Below are 24,370 nucleotides of genomic sequence, written 5' to 3'. Positions count from 1 at the left end.
GAGAAAGATCGCTTCCATAGTTGAACGACCGGGCATGAAACCAAATTGATTGAGAGAGATAGAAGTATCATGACGTAGTCGATGCTCCACAACTCTCTCCCACAACTTCATAGTATGGCTCATGAGTTTAATTCCCCTATAGTTTGAGCAACTCTGTATGTCTCCCTTATTTTTAAAAATAGGTACTAAAATACTCTTCCTCCATTCATCAGGCATTTTCTTTGAGTTTAGAATCTTATTAAATAATTTAGTTAACCATGCCACTCCCATATCTCCCAAATACTTCCACACTTCAATTGGTATTTCATCGGGTCCACAGGCTTTACCCACTTTCATTCTCTTAAGTGCTTCCTTTACTTCTAAAGATCGAATCCTTCCGTATAATTTACATTCTTTTCTATTGTTCTATAATCTATATTCACGCTATTACCATTTTGACTATTATTAAAGAGATCATTAAAATAATTTCTCCATCTTTCTTTAATGTCCTCATCTTTTACCAACACTTTTCCTTCTTTATCCTTAATGCACCTAACTTGATTGAGATCTTGACATTTCCTTTCTCTACTCCTTGCTAATCTATAAATATCTTTCTCCCTTTCTTTAGTTCCAAGTTTCTTATATAACTTTTCAAAGGCTGCTCTTGCTTGACTAATCGCCTTTTTGCTTCTTTCTTTGCTATCTTGTACTGTTCATATGACTCATTAATATCAAATTTATTTAATTTCTTATACCATTCCCTTTTCTCTTCACGCCTTTTGTACTTCCTCATTCCACCACCATCTCTCTTTTGAGGGTGGTCCATGTCCTTAGACTCTCCAAGTACTTTTCTAGCTACTTCTCTAATCTTTGATGCCATCTGTATCCACATATCATTGGCCTCCATATCTAGCTTCCATACTTCGGACTCGAGAAGCTCATTTTTGAACTTCACTTTCTTTACTCCTTTGAACTCCCACCACTTTGTTCGAGCTACACTATTTCTTCTAACCTTACTTGAATTGTTCCTAAACTTGACATCCAAGACCACCAACCTATGTTGACTTGTTAAAGCCTCTCCTGGAATGACCTTGCAATCCTTGCATAGAGCTCTATTTGACTTCTAGGTTAAGAGGAAGTCGATTTGGCTTATATGTTGCCCACTTTTGAAAGTCACTAAATGTGACTCTCTTTTATAAAGTAGGTATTTGCTAGTATTAGGTCGTATGCCATAGCAAAATCCAGGATGCTTTTTCCCTCCTCATTTCGACTGCCAAAACCAAAACCTCCATGAACATTCTCATAACCTTGCCTATCACTTCCTACATGTCCATTCAAATCTCCACCAATGAAAACATTCTCTTCATTCGGTATGCTTTGCATTAAATCATCCATATCTTCCCAAAACCTTTGTTTACTCTCACTGTCTAGTCCTATTTGTGGGGCATAAGCACTAACTATATTTATTGTTTCTCCTTCTAGTACTAGCTTTACTAGTATAATTCTATCTCCTGCTCTTTTCACAGCTACTACTGCGTCTTTCAATGTTCTGTCTATGATTATACCCACTCCGTTCTTATTTCTCTCCTTTCTGGTAAACCACAGTTTGTACCCTGAATTACCCACTTCCTTACTTTTCTCTCCTACCCATTTAGTCTCCTAAATGCAAGCAATATTCACCCTTCTCCTTTCCAAGGTATCCACAAGCTCCATCAATTTTCCTGTAAGTGATCCAACATTCCAAGTACCAACCCTGATCCAAAAAATTGCCACGGCTATGTTTTAGTAAAATTAGTTTTAGTAAAATTACTAAATAATAAGTTACTAATAAAAATTAAAATGGAGAAAGATTTATGAAAATAAAAAAGAAAAAAGATAAGGGAAATGACACTTCTTGTAGATCTTGAGTTGCCTGAAACCAAAGATAAAAGTAAGGTTGATGGCCTAAGGGCAGCCACTCCATCGGTCAAGTAAGAGAGTGGTTTGAAGACTGTAACTTAAAGTGATGAAAAGGAGTAATGAGTTTGGGAAAAAAAAAATTACTTACCTGGCTAGTGTTAAGAGCTTATTTATAAGATGAGGAGAGACATATCAATGTGAGACATATCAATGTGATTCTTGGGATTCTCTTAAGAGCTTATTTATAAGATGAGGAGAGACATATCAATGTGAGACATATCAATGTGATTCTTGGGATTCTCTTAATTTGTTTCAACCTATATGTCTCCGTACGCTATGGAAATGTACCTTATTTATGAGGTTAGCAATGGTAATCTCTCTCACTTTAATGGCTTTTGTCTTGTTTCCTTACTTCCAAAGTCATTCCAACTTATTCAAGCTCTATACGAACCATATCATCGAAATATCCTTTCCGATCTCCTTATGTTCATTTTGTATTTTCAAATTAGCATTAGATTGCCTTCGGACTATTTTACTGCTGGGCCCAACTCCACCAAATCAGGTCGGGTCTAACGGATTGGTTTGAATTTTAGGGTATACTATATTAGGAAAAATGAAAGAAAATGGAAAAAAGAAAATGGAAAAATTAAAGAAAAATGAAAAAAAAAAAGAGAATAATGAAATGAAAAATAAAAGGAAGAAAATGATAAAGAAAATGAAATAAAATAGAAGAAAGAATGAAATGAAAAAGAAAGTATTAATGAAAGGGAAAAAAGTAAAAAAATAATATGAAAGATAAAATGAAGAGAAAAAGGAGGAAGAAATGAAAGGAAATGGAAGTAAAAGAAGAATGAAAGGAAAAGAAAGGAAATAAAAAAAAAATAATGAAATGAGATAAAAAAAAATGAAAAAATAAGTGAAATGAGGAAGTAAAAAAGTCTTTTTACAAGCGATTTAAAAACAACATGCAAAATCCATTTGTAATTTAAAAAATGATGAGATTTTTCCCTTCACAAATTAGAAAATAGATTTTTAAATCCATTTTCAATTATAAAATGAAATAAAAATGGATTTTTATGTCTATTTTTAAATTTTTAAAAAAGGTGTGATATTTCCTATCATAAATTTAAAATCCAAAATTTAGAAACAGATTCTAAAGTCTGTTTCTAAATTTAGAAACGAATTAAGAAGTCTATTTCTAAATTAAAAAAAAAAAGTTATATTTAAAAACCAAATTTAAAATCCATTTCTAAATGTCTTATCTTTCTTTTCAATCTCTACAATTTAAAAATAGAACTAAATCATTTTCTAATTTATAAATAGATTTTGAAATCCATTTCTAATTTTTTTAGCTTCTTTTCACAATTTAAAAACAAATTAAAAATAGAAATTAAATCTATTTCTAAATTTTTAAGTTTTACTTTCAATTTCTAAATTTAGAATCGAATTAGAAACAAAACTATATCTGTTTCCATTTTACAAATGGATTTTGGTTCTTTTCTATTTCATTTACAATCTGTTTCTAAATTTGAAAGCAAAGTTTTTGGTACTTCTATTTCTAATCCGTTTTTAAGTTTTTTTGGCACTAAAAATAGTAACAGTATTTTCTATTTCTAAATTCTATTTCTATTTCATTGGGACATTTAATATACAAATTTAGTTTCCATTATATTGGAAGCCTGCTACAAATTAGAAATATGCAGTCCATTTTTAATTTCCGTTATTATTCCAACAGTATCTTGTTGTGTATGGGCCTTGTTTCTAATTTAATTCGGCTTGTTGGGCCTTGGCCTTGTATTGAATCAAAATTAATGAATCTGCCTTATCTTTAAAAAAAATAAGTAGGATAAGTAGCGATTCGCAACATTATTATTTAGGGCATCATACCCTTGACTACAAAGATTCCATAAGAAGCCTCCTTCCCAAAAACAATGTGCTTAAGCTCGTGTAAAATAAAGTATTCCACGAAGGAACCAAAACATGTACATTACACACACAACAATGCGCTTGTGATCACAATAAAATTTATATTTCTCATTCCAATAGTCCAATTGAAATATAGCATCTCCAATACATAATTGACACTTTTATATACCTCAACACAATAACAATTTAATTAAATTGTGCTTGCCGATGGGTAGGTGTAGTAATTCGAGTTTGTAGGTTGCGTTCGTGTTGACACGAACACAATTAAGGGTCAAAACAATTAATTAATCATGTCAAAATCTGAATACGAATACGACTCTCTTATTATACAAGTTACACAACATAACACAACATGATTAATATTAAATCGTGTTGAGTTAATTTGACACGATGCGATCTATTTAATATAATTTGACATGAATCAACTCATTTAACACGATTTGACACGACTTGATCATTTAATATGATTTTATGCTACTCAATATAATTTCTTTGACATGATCCAATACTTTTAATCTTCATAAATTTATATGTTACATGAAATTTACAAATTAATTTTAATTATATGTAAATTTAATAATATGCAAAAATATATAATATAACATTGAACAAACATGCGATATTTCAATATTTAGCTAATTAAAGGTTTAACAAAAAAATAAAAAAAAAACAAATACTTGTAAGAAATATAATTTTTTAACTTGTTATGCAAATTGATAAATTAAATAAATTTTAATAAACCATATAAAAATCACCTACAATAAAAGCTCTAATATAATAAATAGTTAAATTTATATTTATTAATTTATTATTTTCTAATAATATAATTTATGGATTAATGGGTTAAAATGAGTTTAGTATGTTGATAGGTCAAAATGAGTTAACAGATCATTGGTCGACACATGACATGAATAATAAAGCGTGTCACAAACATGTTAAATCAAGTTGATGGATCAACTCACGATACAACAAACTCAATCCAAATACTTTATTTTTGTGTCATATTTATGTTGTGTTCACATGTCATGTCTAAAATTATCACTCTATTGATAGATTTTAATGTAGATGAACAAATTTTGATTTAAATTGAAAAATCAACAAATTTAATTGAATTAAAAATTTCTTTTAGTTCATTAAGTAATTTGGTTGGATTTTTAAAAAAAAAAAAAAAAACTAGTTTAATTGGTTTGGTTTGATTTTAAATAAGAAAATTCAGTTAAACAAAATTGAAAAAATTCAGTTAACAAGTGTTGAGGGAATGAAAAATCGAGTCTAAAAGGTTGAATAAAAGATCCATTGAATTTGATTGAGATAATTTATTTCAATTTGATTAGTTTTTCTAATTATTTTTTCAATTCAATTCGATTTGAAATTAAATACTTCAATTTCCTCACTCCTAAACCCATGGCATTCCCCATTTTTGATTTTTGACTATTTGATCAGAATTTTTTTTTTCCTCATTTCTTATTTTATAATTTCTCAATATATATATATATATATATATATATATATATATATATATATAAAATTAAAATCTTCAAATTCTAATAGCTTAAACGCTAAGGACCTAAATTAATTTTAAAAATCTAAATCCAAATATTTTAAATTTTAAAATTCTAAAACCTAAATTTTAAACTTTTAAACCATAAATATTTAACCTTAAATCCTAAAAATCTAACATCTAAACTTAAATTCTAAAAATTTAAACCCTAAATCTTAAATTTTTAAGTTCTGAAATTTTAAACTTTAAACACTAAACTCTCAATTCTAAATTTTAATCTGAAAACTCTAACTTTAAGTCTAAATCTTAAAAAAAGAAAATTAAGCGAAATGAAGTTGAGACATGCATAATTGGTTATTTAACATTTTCCAATCCCTCATCTGATAACCGGATGCTAAGGGCGGCTAAAGTTAGTTGTTGCACGTGCGCTGCACGGTCGCTAACAGCTCAATCACTGGCTCTAGCCGGTCACTCCAAGTAAAAGTGGATCCCACTTTCTCTTATCGTATGTCCACACGTGGGGTTTTTTCACTTTAATGAGAAGTTTTCTCTTTCCTGTTTTACCCCCTCTGTTGGGCCTGAGAGGCAGCGCATGCCTAAATGGGCCCCAACTAAAAATGGCAATTCTGTAATTTTAAAAGTTGATCCACCCTAATCCATAAGTGTGATGGGGACTTGTAGAATTTCCAAACATAAATTTTATGTAAAAATGATTTTATTATTATTATTTAAAAATTTAGATATTTTTGTTTTTATTTATTTATTTTTATTTATTAAAAAATAGTAAACTCTATTAATTATGACAATGAGAGTGGTCTTTTTTTTTATTATTTATCATAATTCATTCTTTAATATTATTAATAAGTTTTTTATAAAATATTTACAATAAATATAATATTTTATAATTTAATTTTTTTAATGATTATGATATTATACTTATTAAAATTTATTAAATATAATTATTTATTATTAATTTTCTATCACAATATATAAATTATTTTTTATATAATATTGTAATGATGTAATATTATATATTTTTGATAAATTTAATGTGTAAAGAAAATAATTTGCCCACTAAAGCGAAATTTTCAAAGAAATTGTATTGGGGGCATTGTCCCGAAAGAAGAGAAGTGAAGAAGACCCTCTGTGCAGGCAGAGGATAGCATTTCTTTTTCTCCTCTTCCACCCTCCTTCCTTCCGTGTGCCAATAACTAGGTATGGTTCTGAGCTAACCCATTCTTACATGTCTTTTTCTATTTTCCCTTTTTCATAATTTTCTTTTTCTTCCGTGCATTGCTTTGGCAAAATTGGCTGAAGACCCTACTGTTCATGTGCAAGTGATGATTATCCCTTTTTGTCGCTTTTCATTCTTTGCTTTTTTCTTGGTCTGGGGTTGATCATTCCATTCATTTCTTTTTTGGAGCTTCAAGAGGAAGCTGTTAATGAGTTAAAGAGAAGAGAGCATTGGTAATAGGGAAGAAGATTGGATCTTCATAATGTGTTTGATGATGACGGTGATGGTGATGATGACGATGGAGAAGAATGTTACTCTTTTGACCAAAGAAAGAGTTCAGATAAAGAACCAAAGTAAAGCACACAATGTGGAAAAGTTGTCCCCTTTGATAGCCATTGTTCCTCGTGTTTGTCAATGAAGAAGAGAGACCTTATGCCTTCTTTTTTTCTCTTTTTCTTTCCCACAACACTTTTCTTGTCCCGTGGATGTGATGCCTCTTATTATTCTTTATTTTCTCTTTTGAAATCTCAGGGTCTTTCTTGGATTATATATCTTTCTCCTTCTTCTTCTTCTTCTTCTTCTTCTTCTTCTTCTTAGTAGTAAGTTTTTTTTTTTCCAGAAGGGTATTCCAAAATGCCTATGTATGTGCGAAGTAGCCACACAATGCTGGGAAACATGAAGCTGGATGTGGGTGGTGGAGGGCAAGTTCTAGATCTGGAAACCGCCGTTAAAGATGGCATTTTAGGTAGTAGTGCTGGTGGGTTGATTTCCGCTACGGGCGCCGAGAAATTGGATCTGAAGAAGATGATTGAAGAGCTTGAATCGATGGAAGTGCCGTCCGTGTTCATTTGTCCAATTTCATTGGACCCAATGCAAGACCCAGTTACTCTCTGCACTGGCCAGACTTACGAGAGATCCAACATCCTCAAATGGCTCTCGCTCGGCCACTATACTTGTCCCACTACAATGCAAGAGCTCTGGGACGATACAGTAACGCCAAACAAAACTCTGCAGCAGCTCATATATAGCTGGTTCTCGCAGAAGTATTTGGCTTTGAAGAAGAGATCAAAGGACGTGCAGGGGAGGATAATTGAGCTTTTGGAGACTCTTAAGAAGTTTAAGGGTCAAACTAGAGTTCAAGCTCTAAGAGAGCTTAGGCAGATGGTCAATGAACATGCCACGGCGAGGAAGGCAGCTGTAGATAATGGCGGCGTTGCCCTAGTCATGTCCTTTTTGGGTCCTTTTACTACGCATGCTGTAGGGTCCGAGGCAATTGGGATTCTGGTGAATTTGGGTCTTGATTTCACATCCAGGGCAAATTTGTTGCAACCTTCGAAGATTTCTTTAGTGGTGGATATGCTAAATGAGGGTTCGATCGAGACCAAGATTAACTGTACGAGATTGATTGAATTGTTGATAGAAGGGAAGGATTTCGAGTATGAAAATGTGTCAAGCTTGAGCCTTTTGGTTGGTTTGTTGAGGTTAGTAAAAGATAAGAGACATCCAAACGGAGTAGTGGCTGGACTTGGTTTGTTAAAAATTCTTTGTTCTTATGAATCCATTAGGAACTCAGTTGTGAGCATTGGGGCAATTCCTCAATTATTGGAGCTATTGCCCAGATTGAATAAGGAATGTTTGGAGTTAGCACTTCATATTCTAGAGGTTCTTTCAACTATTTCAGAAGGAAGGTCAGCTTTGAAGGATTGTGCCAACACAATACCGAATGTGGGAAAGTTGTTGATGAAAGTATCTGAGAGGTGTACTCAGCTTGCATTATCCATATTATGGGAAGTTTGTCAGCTTGCACCGGAGGAATGTGCTGCACTTGCCGTGGAGGCGGGTTTGGCAGCGAAGCTGCTGCTTGTAATACAGAGTGGTTGTAATCCTGAGCTGAAGCAGAGGTCAGCTGAGCTCTTAAAATTGTGTAGTATAAATTACACAGCCACTATCTTCATTTCCAAGTGTAAGCTTACAAGAACGATACAATGAAGCAAAATGCCAGTTTGTTGGTACATAATGCCTTGTCCCCCATGTCCCAAGAGGCGAAAGGACTGAAGCTTGAGAGACAGGGTAGAATAGAGTTAATCTTGGGTTTCTGAAGAACCCCTTTTCTCTTCCTTGTGAATATCAAAGTTCTTTTGATACATCCTGTTGGTTTCACTTAACAGAAGCTTAATAATGTGGAATTTAGGCTGATATGGTGTAGTTATTATTTGTTAATCCACTGTCTCTAAGTTGGTGTTTTTCCCAGTAAGGCTCTTATTAAATTGATTCTCTTGTTTGCCATGTTGTTACTAGCTTTGGTCTCTGCTTCTAAAATAGTTTTCATGCGCAAGCGCCCTGTAAAGGAAAGTACAGATTCTCATAGAAGCTTGTTTCTCAATTGATCCTCAAATTTGTATATATTTTCAGACTTTACCTCCATAACTTTTTTTTTTTTTTTTTTTAATTCTTTTCTGATATCAAATTAGGATGTGATCGTGAGAGCCATGTCTGGGTCTAAGGAAAGTAACCATGCAACCACATAAAATCAGAGCCTTCAATATCAATCAAATTGAGCTTTAACCTTTATTTCATCTATTCAAAATCCTGAATGAAGTTTCAATGCAACGTAAAAGATAGAATAAGATTCCACTTTTTTTGTCATGAATACTGAATGCATTCACACGGACAAAAAAGGGTCAAATCAAATGAGTGGGGTAAGAATAAAAGAAGAGCAACAGATCTTGTCAACTTGAAAAGCAGAGCAGCCAACATATCTTTGATCTTCAGAGGAATTGTCCAACCCCTTTCTTTTTATCAATCACAAAATTATATCCCGTCAAGTTTCTCAAATGATCTTCTATTCTATAACTTATCTTCATTTTCGGAAGTTAGAAGAAAAAGTATATTTTAAATCCCTAAATATAAAAATTTACATAGATCTGATATATCTTGTTGACAGAGTTGTAAGCTATGTGATTAATGGGTGTGTTATTAGGTAAGCAGGAGCAAGATTCCTTGAGGATTAATTGTTTTAACGTGTAGTTGGAATCTCAGTTGTTTCTAGATAATAATAATAATAATAATAATAATAATAATAATAAAAGAGTGGTGATTCTGTAATTAATTCCATTCAAACTTCAACTTACGCTTTTTCTTTTTGCTAGCCAGACATAAGAGAACACTAAGCCTTTATTCTAATTGAAGTATATGTAGTGTGAGTGACAATTTTTGCTGAATATCTCTTCAATAGAGAGTCCTTTCATTTAAATAGAAATCATCTTGATTTATATTCCTAAAAAACAGTTATAATATCAACCTAATTATGGAAAGTTATTTACTCTTTAATTACACAGATTCATACAACTAGTTATAATCCAAAGTATAGAGAGCTATTTATACCATATTTACAAAGATATGTACAGCTATATGGAAACTAGTAATTCATATAAGCTTATCACCATACTAACATCCCCCCTCAAATTGATGCTGAGCGATAAATGTCATGACCCAACCTATGGGCCGGACCGGCACTAGGACCTGGGCCAGCCTAAAGCCCCCGAGACCCGTAGTAAGCCTAACTATTCCTCAACCAAACTCTAAGGCCCATTTGAGCCCAATTTCAAGAATTCAATCGGACAGAGTCTGACCATAAAATGGACCATTTAACGGGGAGTTTTTGACTCGCTCGACCTGTAAACACAATATATAATAAATTGGGGAGCTCAACTTACCTTCCACATAATCAAATGTCATAACTTAAATGGGAGCTCAGCTCCCTCATCAAATCCCATCATGCATACAGTTAATAATTTTACAGGTTCAACATAACTTTTATAATACAGGCCCAAAATAAAAATAAGTGCTTCTAACAAATGCGGAGTCTAAAATTTAACTCAATTGTACAAAATATATTAAATATTATTAATGAACCTGTGAAGAAGAAGAGCAAGTTAACCACAACAAATAATCCTCCTGTAGCCTGGAAAAATAGATAAACAGAAATGAGCGTTCGACTCAGAGAGTAAAATACCAATTTCAATCATAATCTCTATAGCTATCTAAAGCTAATGCACCCTGTAGAGTGATATGCAACATCCTCATAAATTTTTCATACAATTCATATCACAATCAGCAAAAAGGCAATTTGGAGCACTCACATACCCAACACTGTCAAATAATACATATATGGGAACTGATCCCCTATACAACCCTCTTAATCCAACCTCTGCCAGCGAGTGTCTCTCAAGCCGGACTTTCCCTTAATAAACCAAATGTGGGGTTCCAGCGAGTGTCTCTCAAGCCGTGTCTACCTGTCCTGTCCATGTCTCACACCACACACCACACACACACTAACACACGCACACTGCTCCAAATTACCGCAAACAACATTCATAACACTTCATCAGTTTAAAAATGCAATATACATCATGCCTAATATTTAGCTATATAGATATATATTTATAAGTAATGCATGGGCATGCTTAAACATTTAATAATATCGAAATTATAATTAAAAATAATATTTTACTCACAATACACTAGATGTCACGACCCAACCTATGGGCCGGACCGGCACTAGGACCTGGGCCAGCCTAAAGCCCCCGAGGCCCGTAGTAAGCCTAACTATTTACTAACCCAACTCTAAGGCCCATTTGGGCCCAATTTCAAGAAATCAACCCGACAGAGTCCGGCCATAAAATGGACCTACCAACGGGGAGTTTTTGACTCACCCGACCTGTAAACACAGTAAATACTCAATTGGGGAGCTCAGCTCACCCTCCACATACTCATTTCATCATAAAAACATATGGGAGCTCAGCTCCCTCATTCAGTCCATCAAACATGCATATCATTATACGTTTACAGGTCCAACATGGTAATATTATTACAGACCAAAATCAAATAAATACTTCTAACACATGCGGAAATTCTAGGAGTAAATAAAATTACACAAATATTGATAAACAACCTGCGAAGGAGAAAAGCAGGTTAACCAAAATAAAATCCTCCTGTAGCCTGAAAAAATATTGAACAGGAGTGAGCGTTCGACTCAGAGAGTAAAATATCAATTTTAACCATAATCTCTATAACTATCTAAAACTAATGCACCCTGTAGAGTGAAATGCAACACCAGCAATAATTTCACATCATAACATCAAAAAGGTAATTTGGAGCACTCACGCACCCAGCAATATCAATCATATATATATGGGAGCTGATCCCCTATACAGCTCTCTTAATTCCAACTGTGCCAGCGAAGAACTCAGCTCGGACTTCCACTTAATAACCAAATCGGGGTCCCAGCGAAGAACTCAAGCCGTGTCTACCCCGAAGGACCGGGTCTCAGCGAAGATCTCAAGCCGTGTCTACCCGTCCTATCCATAGTCCACACCACATCACACGCACGCCAACGCACGCACACTGCTCCAAATTACCACAACAACATACATGGCACTTTCACAGTTATGAATGCAACATAAATCGTGCCTAAAGTTTATCTACATAGATATATGCATATAAGTGATGCATGGGCATACTTGAATATATACTAATAGTGAAATTACAATTAAAATTAATATTTTACTCACAGACTTGACAACGGTCACTGTGGCGGTTGGGTGGAGGAAGAAGGCTATCCCGGCTCACCTGACAATTACATTACAATTATTTAATACAAATGACTCAATACAAATCAACAAAAAACCAAGTACGTCCTAAGTCGTGCTGAAAATCCGGCAGAGTCTCCCCTATACCTAGGACCTACCCAACCTGCAAAATGGCTCAAAACACACTTCTATATTCACAACCCATATATCCGCAACTCAATCACATCACACAGCCCCTCCTGGACCCATCAAATCAGTCATCCATCACAATATGTAAAATTTCAATTTAGTCCTTATAATTGATCATTTTTGCAAAAACTACCCAAACAAGCTCTAAAAATTCTAAAACTTTGCCCCGCGGTCCTTAGCAATATTACTAGGCTATTGCAAAAAGAATCATAATTTTCTGAGCTATCACAAATATTTTATGGATTTTTAATCCTATTTAAGCACTAGAAAATTACGAAAAAGCAAAGTTCGGGTTTACCTTTGCTGATTCCGATTTAGGGAACGCGCTCGGGATGTCTGACAATAGGGGGGTAGCCAAAACCTCGGTCCAATTCGGAGACTTTTCCGGTAATAGGTCTGTCTGGCCGGAAATTCACAGACCCAGTCAACTGTCGAATTTCCTCGAATTGAGAATACCTACACGAAGCCCACAACACGGGAGTTAGTACATAAATTTTTCAGAATTTTCTAAGCTCATTTAATGCTCGGAAAAACACTGCGAAGTTCCGTGGGACCTACCGAAAAATGGTGTCGGAAAATTTTGAAATTTATATCCCCGCGAAGCTCTCGACGAGTAGAGCGCTCTGATACTCTCGGTTTTCTAATGGGGTTCACGGTTTGCGAGAAATCTAGCCCGAAAGTCAAAATGGGCTAAAACTTCCCGGGCAAAAATTGGACAAACCGCTCGATGGATTTCGATGTTCTTGGTGTCTATGGAAAGCTCTCGACGAGTAGATGGGTTTAGACACAAGACTCGGTCTGATTGGTGGCCGGATCGGCCGGATTTTGGCCGGGAAGGCGAACGGTCGCGCGCGCGCTGCGCGTCGCTTCTAGAGCCGTTTTCCGGTGTTCCAGGCGGCGGCTGGTCGTGGGGGAGGGCTGAGGCGGCGTGCCGGCGAGGTGGGGTGGCAGGGGAGGCGGCGGCGCGGCAAGGGGAGGAGGAAGGAGAGAGAAAAAGGAGAGAGAAGGGGAGGGAGGTCGGACGCGCGTGGGGAAGGGGAAAGAAGAAAAAGAAAAGGCCGGTCGATTCGACCGGTCCGATCTAGTTCGGTTCGATTCGGCCGGTTCGATTCAGGATACAAAATTTTGAATTTTTTACTTTGCCTCGGGACCGAAAACGAGGTCCAAAAATTCTGAAAAAATTCCAGAAAACTCAGAAAAATTCGTAGACTCCAAATATATTTTTAGTTTTGCCACGTGGTTTTTAAATTAATTTTTAAAAATCATCTAAATTTATATTTTCGGAAAATCGAACCCGATTTTTAAAATCCGAAAAATCTCAAATAATTTCTTAAAATTTAAATAAAATTAAAATATCATTAATACTCATAAAATAATAAAATTTAAAATTTGTGGGGTGTTACACTAGAGATGACGGTAGAGGTTGGGTGAAGGAAGATGGTTGACACTGATCACCTACATAATTTTATTGTGAATTTATTAGTGTCAATTCAAATAAAAATAAATTTAGACAGGCAAAAACATCCTAATTTATGCCAAAAATTCGGCAAAGTTTCCTCTATACCTAGGATCTATCCAACCTGCAAAAAGATTCAAAGAACACTTCTAAATCTCAATTTCCACAATCAGATCTTATCAAAGACATATAGCCCCTCCTGGGCCCTCCAACACAGTCAATAGTCATAAACTTGAAAAATTATGTTTTAATCCCTATAATTGACATTTCATAAAAATTCACTCAGACAAGCTCTAAAAACTCTAAAATTTTGCTCTGCTGTCCTTAATAATATTATAAGGCTATTGCAGAAGGAATTATAATTTTATGATCATCTACGAATATTTTATGAATTTTATTCTAAATCGGTATTAGCCGGAAATGAGCAACTTGGAGTTCGGGTTTATCTATGCCAATTTTGACACCTGAAACGCATCCAGAACGTTTGAAAATGTTAGGATTGACTATAATATCGACCACGTTCTGAAACGGACTGCCAGGCAGCCGGATCTGGCTAAAAATGCGGTTCCGACACCGATGAGCCATCTTCGATCCGATTGCACCTAAATTATGCCTAAAAATTGTTAATAATTATCATAAAATTATTTTTAAATTTTGGAAATCGAAAAGATTCGAAAATCTCATTAAGTGATCTGGACCGTTCGATTATCGCCTTTTTCCAACTGTATCCAATCAGAGCGGGGCCGGCCCTATCTCAAAGATCTCATCGTCCTAAGTTCATAGGTGGTCTCAGATTTCTGATCCGACGGTCAGATCGCCAAAAAAGTGGCCGGAAAGCTATTGCCCAAATTTTCTCTCCTCTTTCTCTCTCTTCGACTCGCCGAAAAAACTCCATTATTGCTGGCAAAGGAGGTCCCAAAGGGACACCTTAGCCACGCTGCCACCGCTTGCAGGCTTCTTGGTGTCGGAAACCGCAGGAAAATGGCATGGAAGCTCTCCTACGTCGCACGCCTTTTGGTGGTTAATCAAGCTCCCCGCCGCTGCTACTGCTCTTCTGGCCAGTGTTCATGGCTGCTGGAGGTGGACTAGTCGACGCTGGAGCCGTTGGGTGGTCACCAGTAGGGGGTCTCTCATCGGCAAGGAGAAAAACAAGAGGTAGGAGAGAGAGTCGAGGAGAAAGAGAAAGAGAGTTTGGGGGATCCTGCACAGCGTTTTTGGGTCCCTTTTTTTTTTTTAACTTTTAATTACACTATTAGTCTCTCAACTTCTTAGAGGTTTACAATTAGATCCAAAATTATTTTATTTATAATTTAAAAATTTTAGGTTGTTACATTCTTCCCCCCTTAAGAAAAATTTGTCCTCGAATTTTCGAATAAATAAGAGATAAGGAAAAGAAGATTATTAGAACAAGTGCAATCATTACTCCTCTAGCTATGCAGAGATTAGTAAAACATTTATTCTTCAAACTCTTCATATATTATAGATGACATTCTATTGCTCTCTAATTCTATTATAGTGTCATATCTGTCATCATCTCTTTCTAGAGGGCTCTTATTTTGTAACTATTCATTGGCCATTTTTTTCTGACATTTCAAGTATTTGCTATACCTCTCTGTACTTGACTTGATATCTCTTAATTTCAATTAACCTTGACGCTTACCCCTCAACATTCTGCTTTTCAAGGACATGACTTATGTTCCTTATCCTACAATATTCTATAAGATGTTTTCTGTAGCACCTATCATAGGCATCTTTATTCCAAATCTTTACTCGTACTTTGACCTTAACGGTTAGTACTAATGCATCTTCTCACTTTCATGATACTTTAAATTTCCAATCTATTTGTGTCATTACTAAGGTACTTAGACTAACCTCTGTCCATCTTATGTAACTAGTCAGGTAGAGTTCCCTCCATGGGCCAAGTGTATCATTTATCAACATTGGAAAGTGAACTGGGTCTCTCCTTCTAGGTGACAAAAGTGTTTATATTCCCTAACAACTCAGTCTATACGACTTTATCGTTTTCCACTCCTTCTTTGGAACGAAAATATCTAGACTTCTTCCTAAAGCTTCTTAGTATGTGACCTACTTCTGACACATTGGCACTTAGATCGAGGCTCCACTACTCCTTTAATCTATCATCTCATAATAACTTATTTCAAACATCTCTTAATGTGTTCCTAGCATACCTATTCCTTCTTATCCTCATCATTTTAACTAGCTCTACCAAGCTTTCTTCCTGTCCTTTGGATCTTATCCACTTCCTTTTCCTATTTTTGCTATTGTTGATATCTTTTCAACCTGTTGTACTTATTCCTTAATCTTAGTCCTATCTCACCCTTACACCTTTTCCTCTAAGGATGTCCATTCCATCATCAACTTTAAATTTCTTTTTATTTCTTAGTCTTATTTTGATTACTAGTTCTATTATTTCGAGAATTCTAACCTTACGATTGACTCCTACCAGCACATTCTTCACATTATGTGACACTTGGAATTAACTAAAGAAAATTCTTTTTATATCCTCTTTCCTAACTTAACTATCAGAACATTATCATTCCCTACTAGCCTTAGTAAGAAATTGCTCATCCTGGATGGATAGGAGCTCCAGAAACTATAAGTTCCATCTGAACTAACACGGTTGTGGGAAATGTGTGCCATGCCTTAATTCTAAACAAGATACTTCATGTGTTCATTCTCCTTAATATAATCACATATACTGCCCATAGCTTTTCAAACTTCAGCCTCAAACCTTTCCCATTAGCAACAATTTTATCTATTAAAACTCATCCACAAATAGTATTTCCTTTAGCTCATAGTTTAAAATGGTTGCAAGCCTTCATAACTAATTCAATTTAACTCTTGTCACTACTCCGATCGTCCTTTCAAACTTAACATTAGGTACACCCTTATCGTTATTTTTGCCTCAAAAGATTGGATATGTACTAACGCCCATCAAATTTTCAATTAATTGGGTCACTTTGACACAACCTCTCTTCTTAACATAACCTCCTAGAATCGAAACATGAGCTAATTTGAAAAGAAGGAGAAATGTTCTCTCACCATTTATGGTATACCATTGTTTGATAAACAAGGTTTAGCTTATACCCCTTAGTCTCCCTTTTTAGTTTCATTATTTCTTTGTAATTATTGTGCTTTATTACAAGATATCAGTTGTATTTACCATTTGTTATACTATTGTCCTACCTGACATATCATCTTAGAATTTACTATTTTTTTTTTTCTGTTGACCTACCTGACATATCATCTTAGAATTTACTTCTTTTTTTTTACTCTCCATTTATCTTCCATACTTATAATTATTTGTCCAATGCTCCTTATACTTGGTTATATTTTAGAAGATAAAAGCACTCACAGATTCTTTCAGATCTACTCCAATCTTACCAGCAATCACTCCTCTAATCCATGTACTTCTCAATATCTTATAATTACACCTATACCTATTTTGTCCTATTCTAATCTTTACTAGCGTTCTACTACACATTATCATACTATTATTTATTTATTTATTTATTTATTATTACTCCTTTTTTTTTTACATAATTATCCTATTGATCACACTGAAAATATCTGTCTAACTCCAATTTTAAACTCTAGGTCTCACCATTCTAAATTTTAACATTAAGCCTCTGTGACATTATGCCTCATCTTGCATATTTAAATCCCTTATGTTGACTTTTATCCAGCTTACTCCTACTGATCTTGCTCCTTTATCTGACAATACAATTCAAGTTACCACAGCACGCTCAACAGCTACTACCTACTTTGGTCGCACACCTCACCTAATTTCCATTATACTGTCAACAACTAAAAGGGTTCTTATGTCATTGCCCCATTATCCTACCTTGGGGTTAGAAAACAGATAAGGTCTAATCTAGATCTTGTAACTCTAAGTTCTAGGTTCAGGCTCCTAACACTACATCAATTATGACCTGCTCTAAGTCCTGTACTTCTGAGTTCCATAACTTAACAATGTTATTCCTAATGCCATCCTTTTCTACGCTCTCTATCCTTACTTTTTTTTTTTACCGTTCCTAGAACCACATTCACCCTCTCAGTATCTTGGCTCTATTCTTTCTAATCTTATCCTAATATGTTTTTCTAGTTTATTCTTTAGCCAACTCTTTTTATCTTACCCAAATCCGAACTTTCACTCTTCCATTCTTTAGCTCTATTTTCTTTTTGAACCTGATTGTCATGTCAGAAACTTATACCTTTACACTATCCCTACCACGTCATCTATACCTCAATGTTACTCAGAATTGATCCTCTAACTACCCTAGCTAAACTTCTACTGGCATTCAGGCTATCTCTCCTACTACATTTGAACCGCACTCCCTCTCTCTCTCTCTCTCTCTCTCTCTCTCTCTCTCTCTCTCTCTATATATATATATATATATATATATATATATATATATATATATACATATTCTATGATTTATCGATACTAACTTTTGTCCTTTTTCTTTTACTTTATTTGGAGTATACTTTTGTCTTCAGCATTAAGAAGCTAAGGATGAACTTAGGGAATAGCATTCATACTTCTCCTGTATGATCTTTGTTCTTACCCTTTTGGACTATATACTACCCCCTTCTACCTTAGGGAGGGGATCTGTAGCAACTCTAATTTCTCATATCCATTTAATCAGCTGAAACTTAAAATACTAGGTATCCAAACCTGTCATTCAATTTAAAGGTTTACATACATCTTGTTCTTACATTTTATGATTCCTACATGGAACTTGTACCCTCTCCAGAATACCTGAGCTAACAACTCTCTATCTCACGCTACAGTCCCATATGAGACACTATTCCATAAGTCATCATTATCAGTAATAACCTTCGATCCCTTCTGAAAAGATAGGACTATACCCTAACTTACTGCAACAAAGGTACTACATTTACCACCTTGCCAAAAACCATGTCAAATTAATGACTCTCTTATCATATCATAGTTCTGTAATACATCAATTTACAGTTCCAACCTTCTCTAGGTAGTAGGGTTGTACTTTACACCTTGCTGATACACACCGGGTATACTATTTTCACAAAGCTCTAAGCAAAACGTCTGTCATACTCTAAAAACCATCTAAAATTCCATACCGAAGACTAAATGGTCTCACTCTATAGGTGTCACCTTTACTTTGCAACTAATTCAAAACCTTTAGTCTGATGGCAACTCTTGATGTAACTCTAGCTCATGCTAGTGTAATACCCCTATTTGCATAGCCTGGTACATTTTACTGTTCTGGTGATCGGTGTCGGTCCGGACAATTAAGAGAATTAGAACAATGTCTAAAACACCTAGATAAGCCCTGAACTCAAATAATTAGTAATTGTCAAATAGTTAAGTATAAAGAAGAAAAACAAAGCATAAAAAGTTAAATGAGTCAAGAGTCACAGCGATGGGTGACCTTCCTAGAAAATGACTGCGAGGTCAGTCTTAACTCAAATTTCGAGCCAGAAAATATGACGCAGTGGTCCTTAGGACTATTGCGAGCACAGTGGAAAAGAGAAAATCACGAAAAAGAGTTGTTAAGCAGCTCAAATAATTAGGTCAGGGATCCGGAAGAAATACCGAATAACTTGCAAACCGGATTGAACCAGCGAGGGGTAATTTGGTCAATTCATCCCTAGAGCTGACTCTTGACCTAACTTTTCAATAAAATTGGAGAAAAAAAAATTTCAAGATCAAGAATTAAATTAAAGAACTAATAAAAAAAATAAAAGAAAAAGAAAAAGAAAAGAAAATAGATTAATGACATCACCCAAAATGACCTAAGCATGACCTCAAAAATAATTTTCATTTAATTACATTTTTGACCAAGTCAATTAAGAGGATAAATATCATAAAAATTAAAAAGGAATTTAGTCATCTTCTTCACTAAGTGGCCGGCTCTCTTCTACTTTCCCTTTCTCTCATTACAACCTCTATGGAAGCTTGATTCAAGCTTTTCAAAACCCTCACTTTGGCCATAATTTTCCCAATCCACTAAATTAAACCTTGTTCTAGCACTTTAGTTCAACTATTGATCAAGAAAAGGAAGGAGGAAAAATAGAGAGTGAAGATTGGAAATTCAAGGAAAGAAGTTAGTCATCAATCACTTAGTTTTTCTTTAAAATTCATGCACATATGCTTTAATAAACTTAGAAATTGTGTAAAATCAAACCAAAACTATCCTTGGGGGACCAAAAGAGAATTTCGGCCAGCCTTATTTAGGGTTTGAAATGAATGATTTTGATGTGTTTAATTGGTTGTTGAGGTTGAATGAAGTATGTAAACATTGAATGTGCACTTTGAATGTATTAGATTTGAACTCTATGTAATTAGGGTTTTGAGCATGTGAAAAATTGGAGAAAAAGTTAAAAATTAGTCAATTGATGTAAATGACCTTATTTGAGTTGAGAAATGATCAATTGTGACCATTTTGTGGTGTGTGTGAATTGCTAGAACCAAGTTTCAATTCGGATTGGTTAAGGTCAATATGCAGACAGCTAGACCTAGGTCCCAACCAAAACTGAAAAGTTACCAACCCAATTGATGTGAGGCTGATTGAGAATGAAACTAGACACAAAATGGACCATTTTTCATTTAGGAATCATATCCAGAAAATGACCATAACTTAGTGACCAAATCCGGATTAGGGCACACTGCCTTGTACAAAAATGACTAAATGAATAGTAGTTACTTAAATGACCATAACTTAGTCTAGGAAGGTCCAAATGACCTGAATTTTATACCGATAGAAAGCTGAGACATGGCCTTACAACTTTCATGAAGAAAACAAATCCAAATTTTGACCATAACCTATCTAAAAAACTACCTGTAGTCAACACATCAAAAACTGTCAATATCCAGAAAATGCCCAGAATTCTAGATAGCACCAAATCTGGCCAGCCCCATTCAAATAATGTAACACCCCTATGTTCGGTAGTGCGTTCTACTGTTCCGGTGACCAGTGTCTGTCCGGACAGCTAGAATGCCTAGAACTATATTTAAATATTTGTGAGGAGACATAGAATAATGAAATATAAGAAAAGGAAAGACAAGAAAAATAAAGGAAAAATAATAGCAATGAAGTGTAACCAACTTAAACGAGCCGAGAACCCTAGCGATGGGTGACCGCACCGGGAAGTTGCGGCATGGACCGTTGACTAGCCCTGGACCGCGGGGAACCCTGGAAAATATTTTTAGGACTTAGATAAATGTCTATTAAAGTATAAATACCATTAGAAATATCAAAGAAAAATTAATTAATTAGTACAAAGAAAAGTGAGAAATCGAAAAACGGACAAAACCCGGTGTTACCGAAAAATCGGGAATGCAACCCGAACAGGGGCATTGTGGTCATTTGATACCCTGAGTTGTCTTTAACCTAAATGTCCATTAAAAATATGTGATATTACACTTGGAAAATATTATGAAAAATTAAATTGGTGGTACATAAATTAAATAGCAAAAATTAGGAGTTAAATGTGGAAATTTAAAACTTGGATTATTATAATGTTAATGTTAATTAGTGGAGCACTAAGTGGACACTTAGTGGACCACTTAATCTGCATTTGGACAGCAGATTCATCCTCTTCTTCAACCTCTCAAATTCGGCCGAAATGCTCCCAATGAAGAACTCCATGGCCAAAGCTTCCAAGCTCCATGCATGAACTCCAATCCACCATTTCAAGCCATAATTTCTTCACTTGTTCTTCATTAAAGTTGCTCTACATAGCTTGGGCAGTACATAGGCAGCAAGAAATGAAAGTTTTTGTGGAGTTTTGAAGAATTTCCAAAGTGGTAAGTTTGAGTTTTTGATTATTGTTTTATTAAAGTTTGTAAGGATGTTATGGGTACTTAATTTATGGAGAAATTTTTGAGGTTTGATGTTTAAAGGGGATGTGTACTTTTGGCAGCCATGGAAACACTTTGAGGACAACTTATTCTTGCTTCTAAATGGTAGATTAAAGGATTGATTAAATATATATGTGTGTAAGAAATTATTTGGGTGATGTGTACTTAGTATATGTGGATGTGTATTTGAAATTTGAAGCTTGGGAATTAATGGAATGTAATGCATGAATTGGCAACCTGGTTGGGTGAACCATAAGGATGTTATTTCATGTTTGGATGATGGAATATTAATGTTGAATTGTGTTAGTTGTGATGGCAGTTTGGGTATATGTGTGATGGTGTGAAGTTGGACATGTAAATGAGCATGAATAGGTAGTTAAATTGTTGTAATTGAATTTGACAAATTCTACACTTAATGGTGTATGTTGAATGTAATTGTAAGCTGCCAAAATGATCAATAAAATGTTGTGAAATATGTTTAGGTTAGGGTACAAACCATAAATGGCATAAAGGTGAAGTTTGGTAAGGGTTAAAGGTGATCTTTGATGAGTATGAATAAAATGCAATAGAGCAGTTTGTGTTTTTGGCCTAGAACCTAAAGTGTGTAGCTCCAATTGGAGGTGAAACTAGGCACAAAATGTGCCAACTTTCATGAAGGAAACTTGCCAGAATTCTGCTTGTAAGGTAGCTTGAAAAATGACCAAATCCAAATTAGTGCAATTAAGGCCTGAAAATTGACCATTTGGGCAGCAGTTAGTGTTTAGTCCATAACTCACTCAAAACAGGTCCAATTGACCTGAAATTTTGACCATGCATAGTTAAGACATATATCTACAAGTCTTATGAAGACACCAAAGCCCAGAAATGACCATAAGCAAGTCAAACAGCTTGCAAAAGTTCGGGTCCAAAAACTGGCCGAACCTAAAATGACCTAAAGTGACCAATTGTGATGCATTTCGACCAGCAATAGTAAAATGACCATAACTTGGTCTACATAACTCAGAATGACCTGAAATTTTGCCCCGCGTGCAATAAGACATAGATCTACAAGTTTGTAGTTTTTATCAAAAACTGAAAACCGAGGGAACTAGGTCATCCGGCTAGGTCAAACTAGTATCCCGGAATCCAGCAAATTGCAAGAAAATGCAATAGACATGGAAATAAATTTGGTAACATGTACCAACCCTAAAAGACTGTAACACCCCGTTTGCATAGCCTGGTAGATTTCACTGTTCCGGTGACCGGTGTCGGTCCGGACAATTAAGGGGATTAGAACCACACTTAAGACAATTAGAGAAGCCATAAACACAAATAATTAGTAATGTTCAATTAGTTAAGTATAAACAAGAAAAACAGAACATAAGAAGTTAAACGAGCCGAGAGTCACATCAATGGGTGACCTTCTCGGGAACGACTGCGAAGGCATTTTAAACTCAAATTTCGAACCCTAAAAAGTGACGCTGCGGTCCTTAGGACCCTTATGGACACAGTGGAAAAGAGAAAATCACGAAAAAGAACTGTTAAGTCAGTCAAATAATTAGGTCAGGGAACCGAAAGAAATATGGAATTATTTGCAAACCGGGATGAACTGGCGAGGGGCAATTTCGTCAATTGACCCCGAGAGCTGACTCCTGACCTAACTGTCAAATAAAATCGGAGAAAAGAAAATTTCGAAATCGAGAATTAAATTAAAGAACTAATAGAAAAATAAATAAATAAAAAGAGAAAATGAAAAAGTTAAAAAGGTGTAGGAAGATGACATCATGCATGATGCCATAAGTCATATAATTAATAAATTAATTAAATGGATTTTTGGTCTTCCTAAAGAGATAAAAGACAAAAGAAAAGAAAAGAAAAAAAAAATAAAACACAAGTCTTCTTAAAAAAAAACGTCACTCTCTCTCTCCCACACCAAAACCTCCATTAAAGCTCAATTTTGAGCTTGCATATTATAAGATTTCACCATACAAAAGTAAGCCACCATAGTTAAAGCTTGTCTAGGCAACTTGAGAAGAAGATTGGTCATCAAAGAAAGAAGAAAAGAAGAAAGAAAATTAGAGAAAAGGGGAGTTAGAAGTTGCTACACAAAGGTTAGTGATTTAAGGTACAAGATTAGTTTACTTGTTGTGTTTTTAGCTTGAATTAGCTTGTAATATGCTTAAAATGAAAAAAAATATGTATGAGGGACTAAACTAAAATTCGTCCAGCAGGGAGGGGAGAGTGATTTGCATGAGTTTGAGTGAGTTAAACATGCTTGAATGAGTTGAAAGATTGTGTTTATATGCTTTGAATTAGTTAATTACAATAAATTAGTGAGATTAGGGTTTTGAGGCCTAGGGTTTGAGGCAAATTTTGGAGAAATGCATAAATGATGACTTTGACCTATTATGAAGAGAAAAATGGTCAATAATGACCAAAGGAGATTTGAGACGGGTTTGAAGCCCAGCATAAGGATGTAAGTTGTGGGATTTCGACACAGCAACTTCTCAGAGCTTATGTCTCAAGCACTTAAACTGGAGAGAATTGAATCAGAAGCAACCCCAGTGAAAGAAAAATCAGAAAAAGCTGAGAAATCAGAAAAAGACAAGGGGGAAAAGTCTGTAGAGCTGAGTTCTGGTGCTACCTCTGGAAAGAGAAAGAAGTTTAGTAGACCCAGCAGGAGTCGAGGTGGAAGATTTGGTAGGGGCCGATTCTCCGGACAGAGACCCCCTAGGTCTGGTCAGCAGTC

General features: G+C 35.0%; 1 protein-coding gene across 2 annotated transcripts; it reads left to right on the top strand.

The window, feature by feature from the left end:
* Window positions 1-6,386: 6,386 nt before the first annotated feature.
* Window positions 6,387-8,825, top strand: LOC110661204 (U-box domain-containing protein 30-like). Of its 2 annotated transcripts, none has more exons than XM_021819778.2 (2): window positions 6,387-6,520; window positions 6,623-8,825. In XM_021819778.2, the coding sequence occupies exon 2, from the start codon at window positions 7,173-7,175 to the stop codon at window positions 8,526-8,528; it is 1,356 nt and encodes a 451-aa protein (XP_021675470.2). In that variant the 5' UTR covers window positions 6,387-6,520; window positions 6,623-7,172; the 3' UTR covers window positions 8,529-8,825. The 2 variants fall into 2 exon arrangements, with proteins under 2 accessions (XP_021675470.2, XP_057990291.1); XM_058134308.1 differs by having other exon boundaries at window positions 6,502-6,520; window positions 7,159-8,825.
* The last annotated feature ends 15,545 nt before the right edge of the window (window positions 8,826-24,370 follow it).

Source organism: Hevea brasiliensis, chromosome 2, assembly GCF_030052815.1.
Source record: "Hevea brasiliensis isolate MT/VB/25A 57/8 chromosome 2, ASM3005281v1, whole genome shotgun sequence".
NCBI lineage: Eukaryota > Viridiplantae > Streptophyta > Magnoliopsida > Malpighiales > Euphorbiaceae > Hevea > Hevea brasiliensis.
This window is presented reverse-complemented; position numbering and strand designations above follow the sequence as displayed.

Coding starts and splice junctions, on each gene's coding strand:
- LOC110661204 (XM_021819778.2), top strand. CDS start 7,173: ATGCCTATGTATGTGCGAAGTAGCCACACAATGCTGGGAAACATGAAG.